Below are 23,831 nucleotides of genomic sequence, written 5' to 3'. Positions count from 1 at the left end.
AGGAAACAGGAACATCAACAAAACTACTACTAATACCAAAACTAATACCTCATGGCAGCACCGAGGTACCTGAGACCAACAATGCTACGAACGCTCCCCCTCCATCCTAAACTACTCAAAACCTCCCTCCTTTTATACTCCCAGGAAGTTAACATTTCCCTCAAATCTTTCATTACGGCATCCTCTCACCCTACTCGGAGACGTCCTGCCTTTTCTTTGGCCTTAGAAGGTTGGCCGGAAAGGGCAATCTTTTATAGCCTGTCATTCTTCATCGGCATACCGTATCCTAGTCACCTCAACCTTTCTCTCAGTTATAGCCCTAGAAAGCGGGATTGAACCCCATTTGTCGCATAGTTTACTCTTTGAGATACGGTCAGTCAGTGAGGTACCCAAAACAATCCTTTGGCAATTTCTCTGTAGTAGTATTTTTAGTAGTAGTATTAATTTATTAACCAAAGGAAATAACACAGACAAAATCAATCGGTAGCACACCAAAAGCGTTGCTTGCGAGGGTGTGTTACTAACAAAAAGAACAAAAAATAGAAGAAAAAAAGAACAAAAACAGAAAAACAATGAGTTAATCTAAAATGAGCAGAAAGGTGAAACCGTGTACCGAGAAAAAAAAAATTATATAAATAATTCATACACAATCAAACAACATAATATCATGATCCCGAAGCAAAAAAAGAAAACAAAAGAAAAAAACAATAAACAATTATTTTCAATACTAAATCAATCAATCTCAATCTATTTCAAAGGTATACCTACCAAGAAACCCCACACGCAGCACGGCCTTAAATTGATTAATGGGCAATTCTTTAATACTTGGAACAAGCTTATTCCATAGCTTAGCCCCTCTATAAATAATTGAAAAAGCAGTCCTACTTGAAACTAGGCGAGGAACCTCAATATCTCCACTTGTTCGAGTTCTATGATCATGAATATTAGACCTATCCCGAAAACTTCCTGTAAAACATTCTGGAACGCACCCATAATGGTACTTATACATAAAAACCAGTGTATAAAAATCACGCAATCCGGCTGCAGGCATTATATTTATCATACTATACATTGACCTGACCGAATCCCGATTCCCTATTCCATAAAGTGATCTAATGGCATTATTCTGCAGTACGCGGATTGGGCGAAGTATTGAGGGGAATGTCCCAAGCCATACAGACGAGCAATACAAAATATACGGATGAATCAGAGAAAAATATAATAACCGTATAACATTTGAAGGAAATAAATGTTTTAGTTTACGGATAATCCCTAAATTTCGCGATAATATTCTACTTATAGCTTTTACATGGCACTTAAATGATAAAATTTCATCAATAATAATCCCAAGGTACTTAATGGACTTTGACCGCTTAACAATTCCCTTCGGTGTAGCTATTTCCATAATCCAAGGATAATAATTTGGGGACCGTGAAAAAATAACAAAATTTGACTTATTTATATTTAGGTCAAGGCGGTTTATCTTCAACCAAAGACATGTCATAGTCATTGCTGCATTAATTGTTGAGGTAAGTTGTTGTTCAGTTGAGGCAACATACATCAATGTCGCATCATCAGCAAATAAGGGTGTAGTGATCCTGGTTCCCGAAGGTGCGGGATTCACTATATCCCCTATTCTAGAAGTAGTTGCAACAGCATTTGGCAGATCATTTATAAAAATCAAAAAAAGAGTAGGCCCTAACACAGAACCCTGGGGGATACCATATTTAACAAGACTCTTACTTGAAGAAAATCCAGTAATGTGAACATAATGCTCTCTATTTTGGAGATAATCACAAATCAAAGCTAAAGTAGCCCCTCTTAGTCCATAAAATTCACATTTTCGAAGTAGTAATTGGTGGTCAACAGTGTCAAATGCCTTAACCAAATCAAGAAAAGGACCCGCTACTCTAAGCTTATTATCAAGAGCTCCATTGATTATCGAAGTTATATATGATAATGCCATCTCTGTGGTTCTACCTTTTCTGAAGCCAAATTGAATTGGATTTAACAGATTATGCAGTTCCAAATGATCATAAACTCTAGTGTTAATACACTTTTCAAGCAGTCGAGAAATAACGGGTAAGACTGAGATAGGCCGATAATTTCCTAGATCATTCTTATTACCGCCTTTAAAAACAGGGGTAATCTTAGCAATTTTCAAGCAATCAGGAAACGTTCCCCGTTTTAAGCACAAATTAATGAGAGAAGTAAGAATATCAGCAACATAAGGAAACGCTATTTTCAACGCCAGAAGATTGAGTGAATCACTACCTGCCGATGTATTTTTCATCCCAAAGATAATTTTCTCTACTTCATCACGAGAGAAGGGTCTCATATAAATAGAAATATCAATTGGAGTCTTCATAAAAAAACTCCAAGGGAGGATCATCATCAGAAGATACTATACGGGAAGATAAATCTACGCCAATATTAGCAAAATGTTTGGAAACAGCATTACATATCTCTTCGGGTTCCTTCGTTGGTATGTCATTCTGCATTACTACTTCATCGGGAATAATAGAGTTCTCTGTCGATATCACACTTTTAATTATTTTCCATGTTTTTGCAGGGTTACCACAAGTCTCAGTGAATTTATTTACGAAATATTTTTTTTTTGCATTTCTCAGTAATTTATTCAGGGCATTTCTATAATTTTTATAAATTCTTAAGCAGATCGGATCATTTCCATTACTTATGGCATTCTTATAAAGTTTATCTCTTTTATTAATACAGCGCAACAAGCTAGGCGACATCCATGGTTTCTTAGGATTATTTTTCCTTGATGACGAACGAACCATTATAAATGTTTTTGTCACTAACAAAATTAGTTTATCGTAAAATCTTTGAAAACTCGTATTTATATCATCCGTAAGGTCTATTAAATTATTCCAATCAACTTCTGCAATTGCCTGCTTAAATTTTTGAAGGTTACTCTGGCTAAATACGTGCATTGGAATCTTAGGAATTATTGTTGCTAACTTTTGGGGAATACAGAGATCAAATCTTGTTGAAATCCCAAAATGATCGGATACATCTGTAATAATAACTCTTGGAGCTGAAAAAAACAAATTTGAAAAAATATTGTCAATTAGCTTTGATGATGAGGTGGTTACTCGTGTGCATATATTTATAGTTGGAAATAAACCATAGGACATACAAAGCCGCAAAAAATCCATAGAAACACTCGCATCAAGCTCACTTAGGTCAATATTAAAATCCCCGAGCATCATAAATGGATGTGAACTAGTTGCTAGTTTCTCCAGCTGCTTATCCAAAAGATCCATAAAGATTGGTATGGAGCCAGATGGCGGCCTATACAATATAATAACAAATGCATCTTTAGGTTTCAGCCTAAGCTGAAGAATAAATGGTTCAAAAACCATTTCCTGGTATACTACTAAGTCATTTCTTACCAAAACCTCAATATCGCTTCGAATATATGCACCGTTTCCTCCATGTTGCCGAAACTGTCGATTCCTATTGTAGAAATTATATCCTGGTATATTTAAAAGAGCGGAGTTGTGGTCATTCAGCCAGGTTTCAGTAAGACCGATGACCTGGAAAACCGAAAGATCACATACTTCATTTAAAAAATTAAACGAAGAATTTAATCCTTGGCAATTAAGATGGAAAACATTGAGGCCTCTCGCATCTCCATACTCAGATTGGATTCCATCTTTAAACAAATATTTGGAACTAACAGATCTATAATGCCCTGCTACCCCAATGTCATAACTCCGATGTAGCTGCTCCGTAAATATACCCCCAAAATCTACATTAGAAGCTTCCAAAGTATTAAGATGGATACTGCTCCGGGAATCACGATCATAATTATCCATTGTCATTAAAAACAAAATAAATCTCGGTACATGGTTTCAATAAACATAACAAACAGACACAAAAAAGAAAAACAAAAATGATCCACATAATAACACAAATAAGAAAAATAACAGGCCATGAAAATATTGCCTGTAACCCGTTCATATAAAGCTCAAGCTTCTAACACAACGGCTCACAACTTAGTAAGAAGCATACATCACAATATCGTAAGGATACTTAAAAACTAACTTAACAAGACTTCAATAAGACTTGATCACCAAAATACACAAGTTACGGTATCAACAGATTCTTTGTATTGTACCAAAGCACTTTCGCTACAGTGTTATCTTTTTTTACACAAATAACAGGGGGTAAGGTAGGGGGTACCCGGCATTCCACTCCTTTATCCACTAGACATTTACGGATGGCCAGGAGTTCCTTGCGTACAATACGCACACGAGGCGTAACGTCATCACCAATAAAAATATTATTATAAGTGCTGAACTTTTTCCCTTTAAGTTTCTTCGCATTTTTCAGAAGAGAAAATCGAACTTGCGTATTATCCACTTTAATTTTAACGAACTTTTTAGAGCACTAGATAATACTAAACGACGGCAAATTTTCGCTATTTAATGATAATCCTATTACCATCACTTCTTTAATCAAAGACTCAGCATCCTCGAATGGTACTTCATTCAATCCCCAAAATAATACATTGCACTAATTACTCCGATTTTCATCCACAAATGATTGGCTGACTACTGAATTTATTTCCTCTTTACATTTATTAATAATGTCCGTTTGGCCCTCCACAATATTCTTCAAAATCCGAAGTTCCGATTTAACTGATACAAGTTCATTCTCCAGCATATTATATTTATTTTCAATCGTTGTAACACGATTATTCACTGCACTAATATCTGATTTTAACTCCAAGAAATTATGTTGGAGCGCTTCAATGTTTGTATTTATGGATTGGACCATTTCCAGTATTTTAATAATATTTTCAGCATTAGTCCTCTGACAGTCAGTGAGAACGCTACCATCGGAATTATTTGTCGAATTCATCACAGGGTCCGATAAGTCCGCTTCGGTTCTGTTACGTTTACCGCTGCCTTTCTTTCCCATAGTAACAGTATGAAAATAAGACTATTCGCCTAATTTAAATGAACTATATTTACCCACGCTAGTTCCTAGCGTGCAATGAACATATGCGTTAAAAAGGAACGTCTTACACCAAAAGATATTTACAAAAATACCTTGCATAAAACAGAAATCGCTGGCCAAAAATTACAGCAAGAAACTCCTTCTTATCCAATTATCAATTAAAGTTATTTCATGCTATCACGAGTATTCACAGAGTCAAAACATTACATAACATTCGCTGTGTTAGTTTCAATGCAGTCAAACAAGTTCACTCATTGACTGCTGAATGAGAACTGAAAAACATGTACTGGAAAACATGTAGCAATTTCTCCTCCGTTTTTCGAAGCACCCACGCTTCAGAACCAGGGCATAATTTGCTATGGGGCAGGGGGCAAATGCCTCAGCTGAAATTTAGTTTTTTTTTCAAAAAATCAGGTCAATATTAAGACAAGCGTGCATAATTTAAGTATACAGAGAAACAGGTCAGTTTTCTTTAGTATATTTGTGCCTTTAAGGTAATATATGACTCATTTTTCATTTTCACTGTTATTTTCACATGATTTAAGAAAATCGGCTCCAACTTTGCCCCCTCCCTCACGAATTTGACAAAATTACGCCGTTCTTCAGAACCATACTTGACCAATGTCATCCCTGTACCTTCTAATTTCCTAATTTTTGTTCGCAGACTCATCTATCTATTTAATGCAGTCATCTGGTATACCATACAAGGATAGGACCTTTGCTAAAGCTCTTCTATCAGCTGAATGAGATGCTTGCTCATAATACATAAAACTGAAGACTAGAGGCGTTTGATCACTCAAGCACTTCTGAATTATTAATCTGTGAAAATTAGGCCAATATATTGGTTTGGCCAGTAATAGAAGAAAGGTATGGCAATAGGATAAAAGAGACAGGGGAGTGCCCTCGGTCTCATATGAAGGATTCCATCATAACCAGATAAACTAGGGACTGAAATTAATTTCGGATAATGATTACTCTTAGAAAAAAAAAACACCAGCACCTTTTTCCCAAGTGGGCGATCTGGACTCTGGAGCTTAATGTGGAACAAGCATGAGCAATTTGAGAAAATGAAGGAACTGGGTCACGAAACTGTACTGCTGCAACAGCTATAACATTTATTGGGTTCAATTCTGATAAAACCTTAGTTTTGTAAGCTTGTCAAAATTCAGACTTTCAGCATTAGTAGCCAAAATTGCTTTAGTGTTCAAACAAAATGAAGAACAACTCTTACACCCCTCCCTTCCCAGTGAACAGTTATTGAGGGGGAGGGGATTAATGGCAGTGTTGAAATGATTCTTAATAAAAAAATTGTAAGACCCATTATAGTGTGTCTGCTGTATACATAAGAAAAGCAGAAAATAATACCTCCTCTAATTGAAGAATGATTCATTCTCTCCTGAACACTACCAGTGTGTCTTATTTCAAGCATGTCATCATCAGATGACACAGAGCCATTGTTAACCCTTAGTCGAGGTTCAGTTCCCCCAATGGGGAACCTATCTTCTTCCATAGCTGACAACACCTTCTAGAGCTCCTGAAAGGAAATTGCATATTAAAGAAGGACAAAGGCCATGAACTATAAACAACTAGTACTAAACAGAAACTGAACACAAGAATGTCACGTATTCCTTACTACTAAAAACTGCAACGAGAAAGAAATTATAAAGTTTAATACATACGAGCTTGTAATTATTTCTTGTTTTCACTTTATATTAATTTTTTCTTGTTTCACTCTTACTCTAATGAAGGCAGGGACCGAGTCCATTGATTTTGATTTGAAATCAAGAAGTTGAGGGCATCCAGCCATGGCTAATAGTAGAAAAAGCCAAGACAGATAGTTCGAGTGAGTGAGAGGCAAATCTGGAATAAGCCCTTTTTAGGATTGTATAAAAATGATGTCAGTTCACATATCGATAGATAAGTCTATCATCTATACGTCCATACGTCATTCCTATGGCAGGAATGAATGCCTTATCAACCTTATTAGGTAGAAAGAGGCAAAAAAAAAGCAAAACAGTGTGAATTATTTAGCTGCTCTAAGTACCATGGACACCGAAAATGAAATCTGTATATGTTAGCTCGTAAAGTGGACTGAAACAATTACATATGCAGTATCTTAAATATTAAATAATCATGATTTAAATTTTTAATGAAAAATTCCTCCAGGTGCAGTTATTCAGTTTTGATAGTAGCACGCAACAATACACAAAAAAAGTTGGCGACAAATCAGCAAAAAATAAGCTGAAATATATTACACCCAAATCTGAAGCAGGTGTAGCTTTCCTTTAAAGGTGTAGTTGTCTTTGAAGATCAATAGACTGTTAATGTTGGAACTTTTACAAATGAAAAGCGCTGTCAAACTTGCTAATTTCTTTCGCTGATTTATTTTCACTATTGGATGTGGCAACAGTGACCAGAATATGATAATGCCTTAAGGACTTCATAGTTTTTAATCAACTAAAAGAGAAACTTGGTAAAATAGCGGTTTTTCGGTATAAATAGACCTAAGAGGAGTCCAAGGGGCAAAAAATGTTTGGATTTTGATGTCCTTGACTCCTAAGGATACAAGATACCATAAATGTTATTTTGCAAGCCACATCATCGGCTGACAGTTTTAAAGACAGAGTCCATTAGCAAATTTTCCCAGAATAACAGGGACCTTCCGAAGCAAATTTGGGAAAATTGATAGAGGGTCTTAAATGCATCAACATTTTGAAAAACCAATGAGAGGCTAGATAAACAAAGAAAACATGCAATCTCTTAATAATTGTCAAGTAAAACATATTCTATTCCATGTACATACAGCATAAATGATATACAGTCTGTGTCGGCAAAGATTTAAAAATAGGTGGTCAGCAGAACAGGAAACTTCCATAGCTGTCAAATTATTCAATGATACTTCTTTTGAACTGATATTTAATTTTTTCCAAGCAGGTACTCTAGAATAGCTTTAGGGACTGCTCTTTCGTAAACTTTAAGAGTAAAATTCTGCTCATTCCAATCAAAAAATGATATTCGGGCTTTCTAATGACGTATGTTTATTCAAATCTGAATGCGTCTATCTTTATCTATGGTACAAAACAGGGCAAGTTAAATAATGTTTCTAAGATTTCCAGAAAATTAGGTACTAGGCTTTAGTTTTCTGCCGTTTATTCGGACCTCTTATCTAACTGGAAATTAGCACATTAGAGCATTTGGCACAAGTAGTGCACATACTTACTCAATGATGCCCCTTCATCAGTGCACAGCTTTTTAACTTTATCTGCAAATAATTCCAAACTTATTGGGAGAACTGCTGATCAACTTTATGCAGATGTCTTTCTTCATGACATCAAGCAACTTACCAATAGGGTCAGCCAGTGACTGTTTTTCAGTGCATTCCAACAAAAAAATTTCCATTTCGTATTTTAAGTCTTATATTTTGGGTAGAGTCTGAATAATCAGCCACTCATAGCAGCCAGCAAAGAAAGGACTTTGAGAATCATTGCTCATACTCAGCAAACATTTTGCTTCTTGTTTGTTCTTTTCTAGCCAACTAGACATTGAAAAACGAAAGAACCATAATGAACCATCATTATAAGGTTATAACTTCACTCTAAAAGGCTCTTACTAGACCCAAATTGGAGGTAGGAAGGAGCATGATAGGCCACTTTTGCAAATAAGATAAAGCATACATCGATAGAATTCAGATATGTGCTAATAAAACCATAAACGGTCTCCCATTCTTCCCATATCAAGAACACCTGGTACATTTTTGTTCCCCAACATAAACTTCCCAATCTTCTTCACTTTTCCACTCAGCTCAGCTAGAACCCACTAAAAGAAAATCATTCCAATGTTCTGCTTATCTCACCACCATAACCAGTTCTTCTCAAGTAGTCACTATCCTTTAGACTCCATCAAAGAAGGGACTATCTATACTGAAAATCTAGATACCTGTAAGACCAGAGTGGACAAAGAAAAAAGCAATGTAGAGTGAAAGCACAATGGGGACGGCAATAAGTCCTTTACTTCCCAATAGCATCATTGCTTGTCATCATGGACCTTGCACAAGATTGCCCAAATTGCATTTTAAGGTATGGTGCACTGCATTTTGGACAACACCACAGTTTACAGTGATTTAGCACGAAATGAGCAATAAATTATTTTCAAGTGATGGTAAATTACACAGTTGGGCTATTTAATTTGTCAGAAGTGTTTGTTTGAAAATTAGGGCTTTAATGAATATTAGGAGAATGTAGATTTTTTTCTTGAGTTTGCTATATAATTTAGAGACTATTAAAGAGACTCGTGTCATATATATATATATATATATATATATATATATATATATATATATATATATATATATATATATATATATATATATATATATATATATATATATATATATATAGAGTACAGAGAGACCGGGGTCAAACCCCCTCCCAGAAGTTTCCGAGAGGAATATCCACTGACGGTGTGTGCTTCCAGTTGAAGAATACAACTTCTGACTTTCCAGCATTGAATTCAAGACCAACTTTTGCATACTCAGATTTTTGCCATGTGAAAACGTCGTTTATGCACTGAATAGTGGATGTAAGTTCCGAATATTGTCTGCATAACAGATGAGGTTTTGATGGATAGTGCTACTTAAGTTCAAAATGTTGTCTGTATAATAGACGAGCGACAAACTGAGACTGGCGAGAATGAAAGCCAAGTGAGCAGCAGACTGTGCATTGAGAACTCCATTGTTGAAGAGTGAAGGGAAGAAACAGCATCTTCATGGGTACCTTTCTCAACATCCATTATCAAGAGTGGCTGTGTGATTAGTAGCAGAGTGGTAGATTGGAGGGTCATCTGCTTTAGATGATGAATGGAGCACTAGTCCAATTTTAAAGAAGAATACATATCTTGGAGGGATCTGATGTATGAAGGGCTAGCCCCTTGTTTTGCAGCAGTAGCAGCAGTAGTAGTAATAATAGTAGCAATAGCAGTAGCAGTAGAATGCAAATATTTGGCTTTTGGTTAGTCAAGAACCCCTACAACAAGCCCTGTAGGTTTCAATTTCATACTCTAAGCTGTCCATTGCTGATACACCCTTTTGACAACCTGCATGCACATGGTGTGATTGGTTTCAGTTCACCCTCCCTCAATATTTCCAGATATTTTCACCTTTATATCCTTAGTTGTTGCAGTAATGACAGAAATAGTAATGGGAATATTACTACAACTACTATCAGTAGGCTACTGACAGTAGTAGCTGTACTACTAGTAGTAGTAGTACGTCGGCTTTTGGTCACTTGAACAACCCCTCTCATAAAGCCCTATGAGCTGTTGCTATGATACTGCTGATATAAACTTTTGATAACCTGTAAGCCCATAATCTGTTTTAATTTAGATTGCTTTCCCCCTCAAGATTTCCTAAAATATTCATCTGAATATCCTTCAGCCTTGGTATTAGCTGCAATAGAAGTAGTAGTTGGAACAGCAGTATTAGTAGTCTTAGCGTTAGTAGTAGCACACACATATTGCCTTTTAGTCAGTTAATCTTCCTCCAAAGGAATCCCAGAAGATCCAACTTAATATCGTAAACCATTCCTGGAAAACACCTTTTTGACAACCTGCATGCACAAGTTCAATTTTTCCATGAATAACCTCTTTTAAATTTTGCCTTCAAATCCTTAGCCTTAGTAGTACTAATAGCATATTAGTAGGGTAGTAGTATTAGATAAGATAAGATTATTTTTTTTAAGTCACTATTACCAGCCCACAAAGGGCCAAATCCGGACTTTCGACAAATTACATGATCCATGAAAACTGGTAGAAATGCAAAAACGACAACGAAAAAGAAAAATCAGAATGAATAATAATTGGTGAGTCACTAATTTAACTTTAAAAACTCAATTAAAAAGTTAGTTTAACAGCATAAAATCAATAAAAAAGTTAAGTAGATAAAAACTGATCAAAAAAAGGGGGGGCGAAAATAAGTGAATGAACACAAAAAAAGAGAAAAAATATATAAATATATACAAAAATTTAAAGGGATGCTAAAAAAGTGAAGGGGGAGGGGGAGCAAAACAAGCAAATAAGTGCAAGAACCTGGGAAGCACCATCAGCCATTAAAAAAAAGAAAAAGGGAGAAGCTATGAATATTTTATTCCTTTATTCTCTGATGAAGGGGACGCATTTTTTTCCATATCTGGAAGTAATGCAGCGAATGGGGGACAAAATAGGCACGGGCTCAGAAACAGCTCGAGGCAGCCGTAATCTGGATGGGGAGTGACGTTTTAGGGAAATACTTGCCGTCCGAGGGTTTGTTATTGCATTTTTTGCGAAACAGAGGCACAATGAAACCCTCGTGCGCTCAAGGGTTTCCAAACTAGCTTTTCTTATGAGCAAAGAGTATAGCACCTCGCCTTATTTGAAAATTTTCGCAAGGCTCTTTTTGGATTAATTCAATTTCTTCCAATTCTTTGCAAGAAATACGAGTATGCCAAACAGGACAAGCATCTTCAAGATGCGGGCGGACAAAAGGCGTGTAAATCCTTAAGGAATGGAAAGGGGGAACATTAAGGGGCTTAGGGATCCGAATAGAAACATTAGCAGTATGGATGATGTCTTTAACGCTGATATTCCACTTAATGTTTGAAAAAACTGTGTCGCCAAGTGATTTAATGGAGGACACGGAAATTTCAGGGGGGATAGGATTAAGAAAATAGGGTGAGACTTTACGAAAACAAATCGGCATTATTATGGACTTAGGGGGGTTTACTGTCATGTAATTCGGAGGCATCATCTCCAGTTTCATTGAGGATACTCAGAGGGTCGCTTCTTAAATTTCTGAAGTAAATTTCAACAACCGTTAGGTCAACAACAAACTTCCATCAGTCAGGAAATTCCTTCGCGAGGCTGTTAATTATGACTGAAAGGAGAGGACCTAGGAAAGTACCTTGGGGTATGCCATTGTGGATCGGGAGAGGATTAGAATAATGATCCTGGTATTTGACAACACGCGATCTATCTGTTAAGAGAGAGGCAACCATTCTCACCAGTAATGGATCAATATTGAATTCGCTGACAAGTTTCTCAGCTAAAACATTGTGTATAATTTTTTCCTTGGATCAATCTGTAAGAAATCATTCATGAAGTTTCGAGATTATAGGAGCAAGAGTAATAGGACGAACACCTTCAAAACCAGGCTTTTCTGTTTTCTTTTTCCAAGGGGTTATGAAACCCTGTTTCCAAATTGTCGGAATTCACCCAGACTCGCTAATCTTGTTAAACAAGACAAACAAGGGCTTAGAAAGGAAGTCACTGAAGGCAGTAATAAGAGGAAATGGGATATTCAAGAACAAACACTTGTTTTTCATGGGTTTCCAGTTCTTCTTTCTGTCTCAGATGGGGAAATAGAGGGAAAAGAATGAGAAGTGGCTCATGTTGGTAATTGGTCAGACAATGCTGGAGGGCTCTTGACAATGGAAGCGAGGAATTTATTTAGATTATTGGCCGTAACATCAGGAGACTTGGTTAGATTGAAGTTAAGCTGCTCAAGCCTCCTGGCACACAGCATTTTAACCTCGGAATACTAATTTTTGGTTTATTAGTGAACAATTCTTCGACCTTGTTTTTTAGTACGATTGAGACAATTCACAAATGTCTCTTTTAATTGATTTTCTTAGTTTATTGGCTTAATCTGGTTTACTATTTTTGAAAGCTTCAATTTTGTTCTAATTAATGTTTTTATAGTTTGGTTAATAAACCGTTTATCACTAGAGCACCTTCTAAATATTTTTTCTTAGAAACAAATTTGATATCTAGCAATTTAATTTTTGTGAAAGGTAATAACCAACAGGGAGACTTGATGAGTTTGAGAAATACCTCGGTGGGGTTTTAATTTAATATTATGATGCTTTGGAAGAGTAGGGTAAGAGAAGATTTTACCTTGGGGATCTGGAGGAGGGGGAGAGGCAAGGATATAGATGAAGCATGATGAGGAAGGTGCAACTTATTCCCATCATTGAATGCAAAAAATCTCAAGCCTGAGTCAAACTGAGGAACTCTCAAACTAGAGTCAAAATGGTAGGAATAAACCGCAGGAATAAAGTGCAAAGGATGGGGAAAGGTTTCCTTGTGATATGTGAAGAAGTCTAATTGGGAATGTTCTTTATAGGGGAAAATGATAAGGCAAGACAATGCTGGGAAAGGGAAAGTCATTGAAAGGAAGTCACAAAAGGTACTAATAAGAGGAAACAGGACATCCAAAGGACAACAATTGTTTTTCTAGGTTTCCAATTCTTCTTTCTATCTCAGAGGGGAAACAGAGGGAAAGATTGGGAAATAGATCCTGCTGGTAATTAGTCAAACAATGCTGGAAGGTTTGGACAATGAAAGCAAGGAATTTATTTAGATTATTAGCAGTAACATCAGGAGACTCAGGTAGATTGAAGTTAAGCTGCTCAAGCATCCTGCCACAGAGCATTTTACCTCCGGATACGATTTTTGGGTTTATCAGTGAATAATTCTTCGCCTTTTTTTAGTACAATTGAGCCAACTTACGAAATTCTCTTTTAATTGATTTTCTTAGTTTAAGTTTGACTTCTTAGTTTTCTTAGTTTGATTTTCTTTAGTTTTTTATGCTTCATCTGGTTTATTTTTTGAAAAGCTTGATTTTGGTTCTAATTAATGTTTTTATAGTTTGGTTAATAAACGATTTATTACTGGAGTACCTTTTAAATGTTTTTATGGGAAACAAATTTCTATTTATCAATTGATTTTTATGAAAGGCAGCCGTTTTCTCATTAAATTTATTTTAACTATAAATATTAGACCAATTTTCAGTATTCAGCCACATACTAAAAGAAAGAAGACCAGAAGTTTGAAGAGGGCGGTAAGTCCCATAAGTTACTGAGAAAGAATGCTCAAAACTTGAAGAGTGGGATAAAAGAATCAAAAGATGAAAGACCCCACCGAATGGGGGCAAAGCTGAGGGAGGGCTGTAAACATTATACATATTAGTTAAAATAACATCAAGAGAGGTATTTCCCCAAGTCGTTGGTATTTTAACGATTTGCTTTACTTTAAGTGAGGAGCAAAAAGAATCCATTTTAAGGTCGTAGGCATTGCCAACTAAAAAAAAAGAAGCAAGCATTGGGATGCTTAGAAATAGCAAAATCAGCACTTGTCTGCAATTAATGGATGAAATTACGTTTTGAATCAAGATTTTGATTTGGGGAGTAAGAGAAAACCACTATTGCAATAATATTAAATGGACAAGGGAGTACTTTTGGTCAAATACTTAACCAAGGGATTTTATCATAGTTTGATAAACTAGGGACTCAAATAACCACTGGGTAAAGGTTACTCTTAGTAAAGAACAAAACACCGCAACCTTTTTTTCCGAGTGGGTGGTCTAAAGGACAGAGTTTACTAAGCTCTGAATAATTTTTCAGGCGCGTGGACCCTGGGTCGTGGGACTGTACTTTGGTAATGGCTACAATATCTATTTCTTTTGACTCTGAAACCACCTCAAGTTTGGTAAGCTTTTCAAAATTAAGACTTTCCACATTAGTAACTAACAGTTTTGGAAACAAACTGATTGGGGAATCACAACAGGGATAATTGATGAGTTTGAGAAATAGCTAGGTGGGGTTTTAATTTAATACTATGATGCTTTGGAGAAGTAGGGTAAGAGAAGGATTTACCTTGGGGATTTGGAGGTGGAGGAGAGGCTGGGATATAGAGGAAGCATGATGAGGAAGGTGCAACTTGTTTCCATTATTAAATGCAAAATATCTCAAGTCTGAGTCACATCAAAGAACTCTCAAACCAGAGTAACAAGGTACCCACACAGAATATGGGGAAAGGTTTCCTGGTGATACGGGAAGAAGTCAAATTGGGAGTGCTCTTTGTGGGAGAAAATCATAAGGCAAGACGATGCTGGGAAAGAGAACCACCAAGAACCAGAGAAGGGTGTCTGAGGAAAGAGGGGTCAGGTTTATTTCAACAAATGACAGATGGAGGTCAGAACCAGTTATCAAAATATTGGACGTATGGAGAGGATCTAAGTCTATGGGATGTTAATTTTTGGGAGGGATGTGAGAAAGGGGAGGTTTGAGGATAGTCCAAATTGGGTAATGTGATGTTGAGGGGTTGGGTTGACTGGACACACATCAGAACCTGGGACAGAGGAGAGTTTTGAGGGATGGATTCCTGTGGTATGCTACTCTGCATTGAAACTGCAGAGGTATAAGACTGGAAGTTAACCTAGGGGAGGAGCAGGGCAAGCTTTTGGCGTTGCTCAAGAAAAGGTTGGATTTTAAACCTACCCACTGTCCCTGGTGATACATGAGGAAAACAACATGATTTGTCAATACAAGCTAAAACAGGACAAAGGTCAACATGGTCAAAACTGCACTTGTTGGACATAAAAAATACCTAAAATAAAATTACAACAAATATGTAAAAACTTGCATTGCATACAAAACTTACAGAGACCATACTTAAAATTGTTACACATCACATTTTTTTCCAGCTTAATCTTATGTTTCTTTTATTTCATTTTTCACAAGTTTCTCAAAACGATTACTATATCATCATTTGCATACAATTTAGCATTAACCTTGTTAGTCTTTAAAATAACAGTGTCAAAACCACCTGTTAATTTCGGTATACAATTGGAAGCCATTATGCAACTCCTGTATTCAGGAAACTGTTCTGTTACCATGGTAATGGAAGATAAATACAAAAATTTTCTGCTCATAAATATTTGATTCAGCTTCAATATTTTTGAAGGTTGACAGTTCTAGTCAGTGGCATTGCTAATAACCTGGTTTGACACTAGTTTGACTGCACTTGACCTTGATATAACCTGATTGTCTTTTAATTACAAAAGCCACAACACAGACTCTGATTGAAGAATTTCAAGATTAGTAGAGCAGATTTCTGTCTGGCAAGCAATATCATTAACACAGGGATTTGGATATGTTATATTATTACTGACAAAACATGAGTAGGGTTCAGTCTGAACAGATACCTCACAAGAACTGGTGTTAAATTTTCAATTGGTGGTGCTAAGAGTAGAGAATGTTGTCAATGGTAAAAATGGCAGTATCCTCAGTCTGGCAAGTAAGTTCAAGAAGGGGGGACATCACTTCATGCTGGAGGTAGGGATAAGCTGGAATCAACCTCTGCAAAAGGGGGATAGAGCAATGGTGATTAAAATATTAAGCATCATAACTCTTGACTTTGGAGAAACATGTGAGTTTAAACAATTTACCTGCCTGGTTGAAATTTTTTTAGAGGAGCAGTCAAGTCAAAATTTTCTTAGAGGTAGTAGTAACAGTAGTAGCAGTAGCAATAGCAGCAGTAGTAGCATGCATATATTGCATTTTGATAAATCAAACATTTCTCTCATCATGCCCTGGAAGTTCCAGCTTGGAATAGTAGGCTGTTCCTAATATATTGCTCATACAGCCTTTTGACAATCTGTATGCAGATAGTATGTTTTGATTTAATTCAATCCTCCCCTAAAATTTTCACCTCAGTATCCTCAGCATTAGTGGTACTACAGAAGGAGTAGTTGTAGTAGCAAAATAAGTAGCATGCAAATATTACCTTTTTGGTCATTTGATCATCCCCTCATCATTCCCTGAGAGTTCCAACTTAATACCCTTAGTCATTCCTGAGTTACACCCCTTTGACAACATGTATGTGCTTAAAATGGTTTGACTTTGCGATATCTTTAACACTTGGAATCTGACAGCTGAAGAAAACAATAAAATCCGAGTGTATATGGACAAGTTCAATGAACACGTTCAACCAAATGCGAATCCGATTTTTGGAAGATTTATATTCCACAGAAGGAATCAAAATGAAGGTGAAACCGTGGAGGGATACACACAGAACTAAAGTTACTAGCACTTGAATGCGAGTTCGGTGATACTGCAGATGACATGATTCGCGACAGACTAGTGTTCGGAGTAAAGAATGACCGGATAAGAGAAAAGCTCTTGAGTGAAGGTGGGACATTGACATTAGCACGAGCCATCCAGATCAGTAGAGCTATCGAAACAGTTCAGGAGACCCAGGCACAAATGAACTTAGCAGGGAAGCCACCATGCATGAAACAAGAAATAGAAGCAGTGAGGAGAGTAAAGAGTAAAACACAACTGTGCTATTCGTGTGGTGGTTTATACTCACGTGAGCACAGGTGCCCAGCAAAGGGAAAGACATGCACGAAATGCCATAAGCCTAACCATTTTGCAGAAGTATGTAGGAGCAAGAACTTACATGAAGTAGAGACTGCAGAAGATGAGGAAGGAGAAGAATTCCGCATTGAAGCTATTGACAGTTTGTCTGCAGAAGCTCCAGAGAAACCCTTCGTAGCAATAAGGCTTACCCAGTACAACACTGACATTAAGTTCAAGATCAATACAGGAGCAGAGGTGAATGTGTTGCCTACCGCAGATTTTCTCAAACTCAAGGGGGCCTCTCCGCGACTGACCAAGACTAAGGACATTCTGACAAGCTATAGTGGAGGACAGTTGAAGGTTGTTGGAACCATTAATCTAATGCTACAGTATAAAAAGCAGCGTCCTCAGAATCATGTTTTCTATGTTGTAGAAACAGATAAAGGACCTATCCAAAGCAGACAAACAAGCAAGAAACTGAACCTCATAAAGTTCCTTATGAGTATCTCTCCAGAAATACCAGCAGCTCCACAACAAAGGCGTATCGAAGTTGATAGATTGCTGGACGAATTCTCAGACGTGTTTGATGGTATTGGACGGCTCCCAGGTACCTGCCACATACACCTTAAGGAGGGGGCAGTACCAACTGTCCAGCCACCAAAACGTGTGCCGTTTGCACTGCAGCCAAAACTTAAACAGGAACTGGAACGCCTAGAAGCACTAGGGGTAATAGAAAAAACCACTAAGCCCACAGAGTGGGTAAATTCTATTGTATTGGTCAAAAAGGGTGATGGTTCCCTAAGAATATGTCTGGATCCAGTAGATCTAAATTGCTGGATCAAGAGACCCCATCATCCAGTTCCACTTTTCGAAGACATAGCAGCAAAATGTGATGGGGCCCGGAAAATTTTCAAAGTGGATATTGGTCAATGGTCTTAGATGACGAGTCGTCTGAGTTGACCACATTTAACACTGTATTTGGCCGATATCGCTGGAAGCGATATCCCTTTGGTCTTGTTTCAGCCCAAGACGAGTATCAAAAGAAAATGGAAGAAGCATTTGAAGGAATTGACATAGGGCTAATTATTGACAACATTGCTGGCATGGGTGCCACAAACGAGAACCATGACAGGAAGTTAGCAGAGGTCCTTCTAAGAGCCAAAGAAAAAGGCGTGAAATTTAACAGAGATAAGTGCATATTTGATGATACAAGCATACCCTACTTTGGACATATCTTGACAGAAGGAGTAAAGCCAGATCCCAATAAAACGAGCTATACGAGACATGCCAGCCCCTAAAAGCAAAGAGGAGCTACATACATTATTGGGAATGTACAACTACCTATCCCGATACATACCTAACTTGTCCACATCAAACCAGCCACTTAGATCGCTCAGTGAGACTGAGAGACGATACTCTCAGATGGAGAAAGAGTTATTGGCTATAACGTTTGCCTGCAAGCACTTTCATCAGTACTTGTTTGGTCGAAAAGTCTATGTTACAACAGACCACAAACCCCTGGAAGCTATCCTTAGCAAGGCAATAAACCGCGCCCCACCAAGATTACAGCGTATGATGTTGGCCATCCAGCCTTATGACCTGACATTCCACTACAGACCAGGAAAAGAAATACCTGTGGCAGATACACTCGCCCGCTTGCACCTCCCCGACGTGGATAAGGAAGCTGAGAGCGAGGGAGAACTAGCCACAGAAAACATCACAGAACTATCACAGAAAAGAGGATGGAGCATATACGACAGGAGTCGCTCCAAGATGAGGAACTGAGCATATTGATGCAAGTCATAGAAAATGGGTGGCCTGAAAACCGAAAAGATGCCCCCGTTTCAACTACCCCTCTAACAGAGATGAGTTGGTCGTGAACAATGGGCTCATTCTAAAAGGGGAAAGGGTTGTCATTCCCAAAGCACTGAGGCCAGAAATGTTGAGGCAACTCCACCTGTCACACTTGGGAATTGTAAAAACAAAGGAGAGAGCCAGAACTATCATGTTTTGGCCAAATATCACTGGAGATATTGAGAAAATGATCAACACCTGTGATACTTGCTGCAAGTTCCAAAACAGGTAACAAAAAGATCACCTAATTAACATGGAAATACCTTCATACCCTTTCCAGCATGTTGGAGCGGAACTGTTCACATTTAGAGGTCAAGAATACCTTATCACCACAGACTACTACAGCCGATGGTTTGAGATGGATAAGTTGACTTCAACCACCTCATTCCAGGTAATCAGCAAACTCAAGGTGCATTTTGCATGTCATGGTGTCCTGGAAAAGATGACAACCGATAACGGACTGCAGTTTTCATCACAAGAATTCAAAACGTTTATATCAAGCTCGAACATTGAAAATGTAACATCAAGTCCATGATACCCTCAGGCATATGGCCTCAGCGAGAAGGCTGTCTAAACAGCCAAGCGCATCATGGCAAAGGCATTGGATAGCAGGACAGACCCATACATGATGTTGCTAGAATTCCGGAACACCCCAGTCGACAGAGCATACTCACCAGCTCAACTTTTGATGAGCAGACAGCTGCGCTCAGTATTACCAGTTCTACCACAAGCCCTACACCCCAAACTGGTAGATAGCTCAACATTTCTGGAATCCAGAAGGAAAGCTCAGCTGAAGCAGAAAACTGCATACGATCGAGGATCAAGGACAGCAACAGAGCTCAACCCAAACCAGAAAGTATGGGTAAAACTTTTTGAGGACTCAAAATGGGAAAAAGCAACCATCGAGAAGATATACGATAAAGCCCCTCAATCCTACAACCTCTCCCTCGAAAGCAGAGGCACCTTCAGACAAAACAGGAGGGATATAAGACCTTGGTATGAATTTGCCTCACCCACAACCTACGATGGGCAACAAATAGGTGCTACTGACACCATACCACCCATGGGGCAATCACTTTGAGCCTCTACGCCAGATAAACAAACCTCAACTAAGTTTGTCGCAGAAGGTGACAAGAGTAGCGCACCTCTGCAAGTTCAAGCTCCTACTCAATCCACCCCAACCACAAGGGTCGTACTCCCAAACCCCTTGCCAACTCTGACCGGCGATTCCAGTCTTTACAGCCAACCAGGCAGTAGTCCTGTAACTATAACAAATCAACAAGTGGAACAGGACACCACCACAACGGGCGGCAGCACACAGCCCCTTGCCAGCACATCACAGACCCGGACCACCACCTCGGGTCGCGTCGTGAAGCCAGTCATCCGGCTGAACCTCAGCATTGATTGTCCAAATCAGTATGGCAAGCGTTTGAAGTCGAAACGAAAATAAATCGTGAAAAGAAAGAAGATGAAATGTTTTGCTTATTTTAATTATGTTTGCACCCAGCTTTGCTTGCTATAGTGCTTTGTTTGCTTATGCTTATTGTTACTTTTGCTTATAGGTGTTTGGGTCTCCAATAAACTATTGAAATAGAAAAGAGAGGAAACTTGTCCTAAGGGCTCTGGTAGGTTGACATACCAATAGACATAGCTTCTGGACCTTTTCACTATGCTGAACAAAGTGACTATCTAAAATTTTACTGGATGTGTTTGGGGAATTAATTGGCATGGGAAGAGGGATGGTTGCCCTCCAATTTCAGCTGTATTGGTTTCAATGCAAGCAGTCCAGAAACAACCTGACAACCTGCAATAAAAATAGGTCTTCTGTTCCTGATACTATTCACCTGCAAACAGATTTAGATTACAATCAGATTCATCCAAAATTCTATCATGAGCTTCTGGAATCTAACATATCTAAGTGTAGATATGTTACATGTTCAACTCTGGGTTAGATTTCTATATACTGCTGAAAACCAGTTTGGATGAAAGCTAGGAGTTCCCATTGACAAGCAATTAACATTCCATAAGCACATGTGACATGTGGTATCAAAGGCATAGGTATTTTTGAACATGACACTGTCTTTCTATGATGTACAAATAACAGTCCAATAGGGAAAAATCCTTTGATTTGACAGTGAAAAAACAAAAAACCTCTTGGTTTTATGGTTACATCTACAGTTTCTGTCATCAGCAGAAAAAACTCTAGAAGAAGAGTTTTTTCTGCTGATGATGGCTGCTGTATATACTCTAGTTGAAGAGTTTTTTTCTGCTGAGGATGGCCACTGTATATGCAACCAAAAATACCCAAAGATTTTTTGTTGTTTAACAGTCAAATAAAAGGATGCACCTTGGATTTATCCCCCTTCCTAAAGACAGACATGATAAAGACTAGTTTCCATTGAGAAGACACTATATAATGATCCAAAGGATTTTGAAAAAAAAAAAAAAAATAGCCAGTGCAGGGGCAATTTCCCAAGCAGATTTTTTTAGCAGATGGGGAGGAATGTTGTAGGACTAGTAACCATATTGGTACACAGGATTTGAGTTGTTTTTTTTTAAAGCAGTAACAGTAATACAACTTATTTGTTTCTGGATGTTTTGCTTTAGGTTAAGAGTGGGAATATTATCAGGTTTATAAGTGAAGACTGATGCAAATTACTCATTTGAGACATCAGCTATACTTTGGCCTGAACTATATATTCTCAATGGATTTCTATCTTCTTCAAATAGATTTAATGGCAACAGAGCAATATTAATAAAATCAAGAAACATAATAATACATAGAGAATATTGGTCTATTTATTTTGCCATTAAGAGGGGGTGCTATGCAAAGTAAAGCACTTTTAGGAATGATATAAGTAAGTATTTTGGAATGATTTTAGATTAAGTTTCAAGTTCTCCTATTTTAGCAATATAACCTTGTATATTTTTACTAGATATTTTTATCTGTGAAGATACCCAGCCCAAATGTGGTAAAATTCTATACAAGCTAGCCTACTTTGTGCTATCTTTGGAAGGGGGTTAGGTTGAGAAAACAAAACTTTCAGTAATGAATCCAGGGGAAAAAGAAAATTCTAGGAAGGTATTGCTAAGCTAGTATATTAACCATCTTCTAAATTCTAATTCTTAAAAATTTGTCTGATTGATAGGTTTATACATATTGGAATTTTGACAAAACAACATTATACACCAACCTACCTTAATTTTCAGCTTCTATTTTTTCTGGTTTTAGTTTTGAAAATACAACTTCTGTTAATTGAGTAGCCTAGAATTTAAAGCCATAGGCTATTAATTTTTTTTTTAATTTGGGAAATATATTTGCACCTTATAAATTGGAATTCAGCAAAGTTGTGAAGCTGAAAATACTTTTCTGTATGAATAGGCAGTAGATCATCTACTATTGGCATCTACAATAGACATTGTATAGGCAGAGGATCTATCTTGCAAGGTTTCACTTCTGTAGCCCAAATATTTTGAAGGTCATGAAAGGTCACTGCCCTCTAGAGGGAGGAGTGGAGGTACATGATCTACTTCAAAATACCTTCCCAGAACATAGGCCTGATTAGGTCTGTAGCTCCATCCCTGAAAGTCTTATTTTCCTAAACTAGCCCCTTTCCAAGAAAGCAAAAATTAGCTTGTCAAGAATTTTACCCCCAAGTGTTATCATAAAGTTTATTAGTTTTCCTGATTTGTATGACTGTTTGCAACTTACTTATTTTATGCTTATTCCTTATCATCAATGCATTCATAGTGCCAATTGAGAACAATCAGACCAGTTAATTATTTAGGCTAGAATTGTACCTTGGATTAAGAGCAGAGCAAGGCACCTAGGATGTAGTTAAAACTGAATGCAACCCTATAAATCCAATAAATATATTTTTCCTAGGCCTATAAGTTAGGAAAGATGTTTTCCAGAAAAATTACCTACAGATTGTTCTGGGTACCCAGCTGACTGACTATATTTCAAACAGTAGGTTGTACAAAAAATGTGGTTCAATTCTAGGGCTCTAATGAAAGAAAGGTTGAGATGGCTAGGCCATGTTCTGTGGATGAAGGATGATAGATTGCCAAAAATTGTCCTTTCTGGCCAACTTTCTGGGGCTACATGGAAAGCAAGTTGTCCTTGTCTGGGTTGGGAGGATGTCATAAATAAAGATTTTAAGGAAATGGGAACTTCCTGGGAAGGTGTAAATAGGGAGGCCTTGAATAGATTAGGTTGGAGGAGGAGCGTACGTATCTGTGTTGGCCTCAGGCGGCTTGGTGCTGTCGTGAGTTATTAGTAGGCCTAGTAGAAAAAGTTAAGAAAATGAAATTTGTTTTGGGTCTAACAGTCTAATGCTTGGTTCAGAAACGACATAATATACTGATAAAATTCTTTTTATTAGCTACTGCATGTAATTATTTATTTCCTAGTGGGTATATTACCTAACCTAGTCTATGCAAGGATAAACGCTAGGTTGAATTAGTCCAAATTTGTTAATTTTTTCTATCCGATTAGTTGAGTAGCAATCAGCGCAATGTACCCCGTGTTCTTTTACTTGTCCGATTACTTATCTGACTAATCCAAGCGTTTTATGAGACCCACATGACGTCAGACGTTACTCGGATTACCCCCCTTGACCGCTCAGAGTTGCGTTTGATTCGACTCGCAGAAGTTAACTTAAAAGTTGACTTTTTTCTCTGCTGCCGTTTTATTTAAACCGTGTCTGAAAGCTTATGCCAAGTTTACACGCATAGGATTTATAAAAATCCTATAGCGAAATCCTTAAAGGTTCCAAAGAAAAGTGTTCACACGTAAAGAAGCGTCTATATGCATAG

The 23,831-nt window shown here is 37.5% G+C and overlaps 1 protein-coding gene across 2 annotated transcripts in view; it reads right to left on the bottom strand.

The window, feature by feature from the left end:
- Positions 1 to 23,548, bottom strand: part of LOC136036205 (H(+)/Cl(-) exchange transporter 5-like) — a 110,836-nt gene extending 87,288 nt beyond the window's left edge. The window contains exons 1-2 of one of the 2 annotated variants that reach the window (XM_065718295.1): positions 23,439 to 23,548; positions 6,355 to 6,523 (exon numbers count right to left, since the gene is read on the bottom strand). In XM_065718295.1, the coding sequence (XP_065574367.1) occupies positions 6,355 to 6,499 (145 nt within the window). In that variant the 5' untranslated portion in view covers positions 6,500 to 6,523; positions 23,439 to 23,548. The remainder of the gene's footprint in view (positions 1 to 6,354; positions 6,524 to 23,438) is intronic. The other variant, XM_065718296.1, reaches the window with a different exon arrangement.
- Between the last annotated feature and the right edge of the window lie 283 nt (positions 23,549 to 23,831).

This window comes from Artemia franciscana, chromosome 15 (genome assembly GCF_032884065.1).
Source record: "Artemia franciscana chromosome 15, ASM3288406v1, whole genome shotgun sequence".
Classification (NCBI taxonomy): Eukaryota; Metazoa; Arthropoda; class Branchiopoda; order Anostraca; family Artemiidae; genus Artemia; species Artemia franciscana.
The sequence above is the reverse complement of the archived record's forward strand: the minus strand, read 5'-3'. Positions and strand labels throughout refer to the sequence as shown.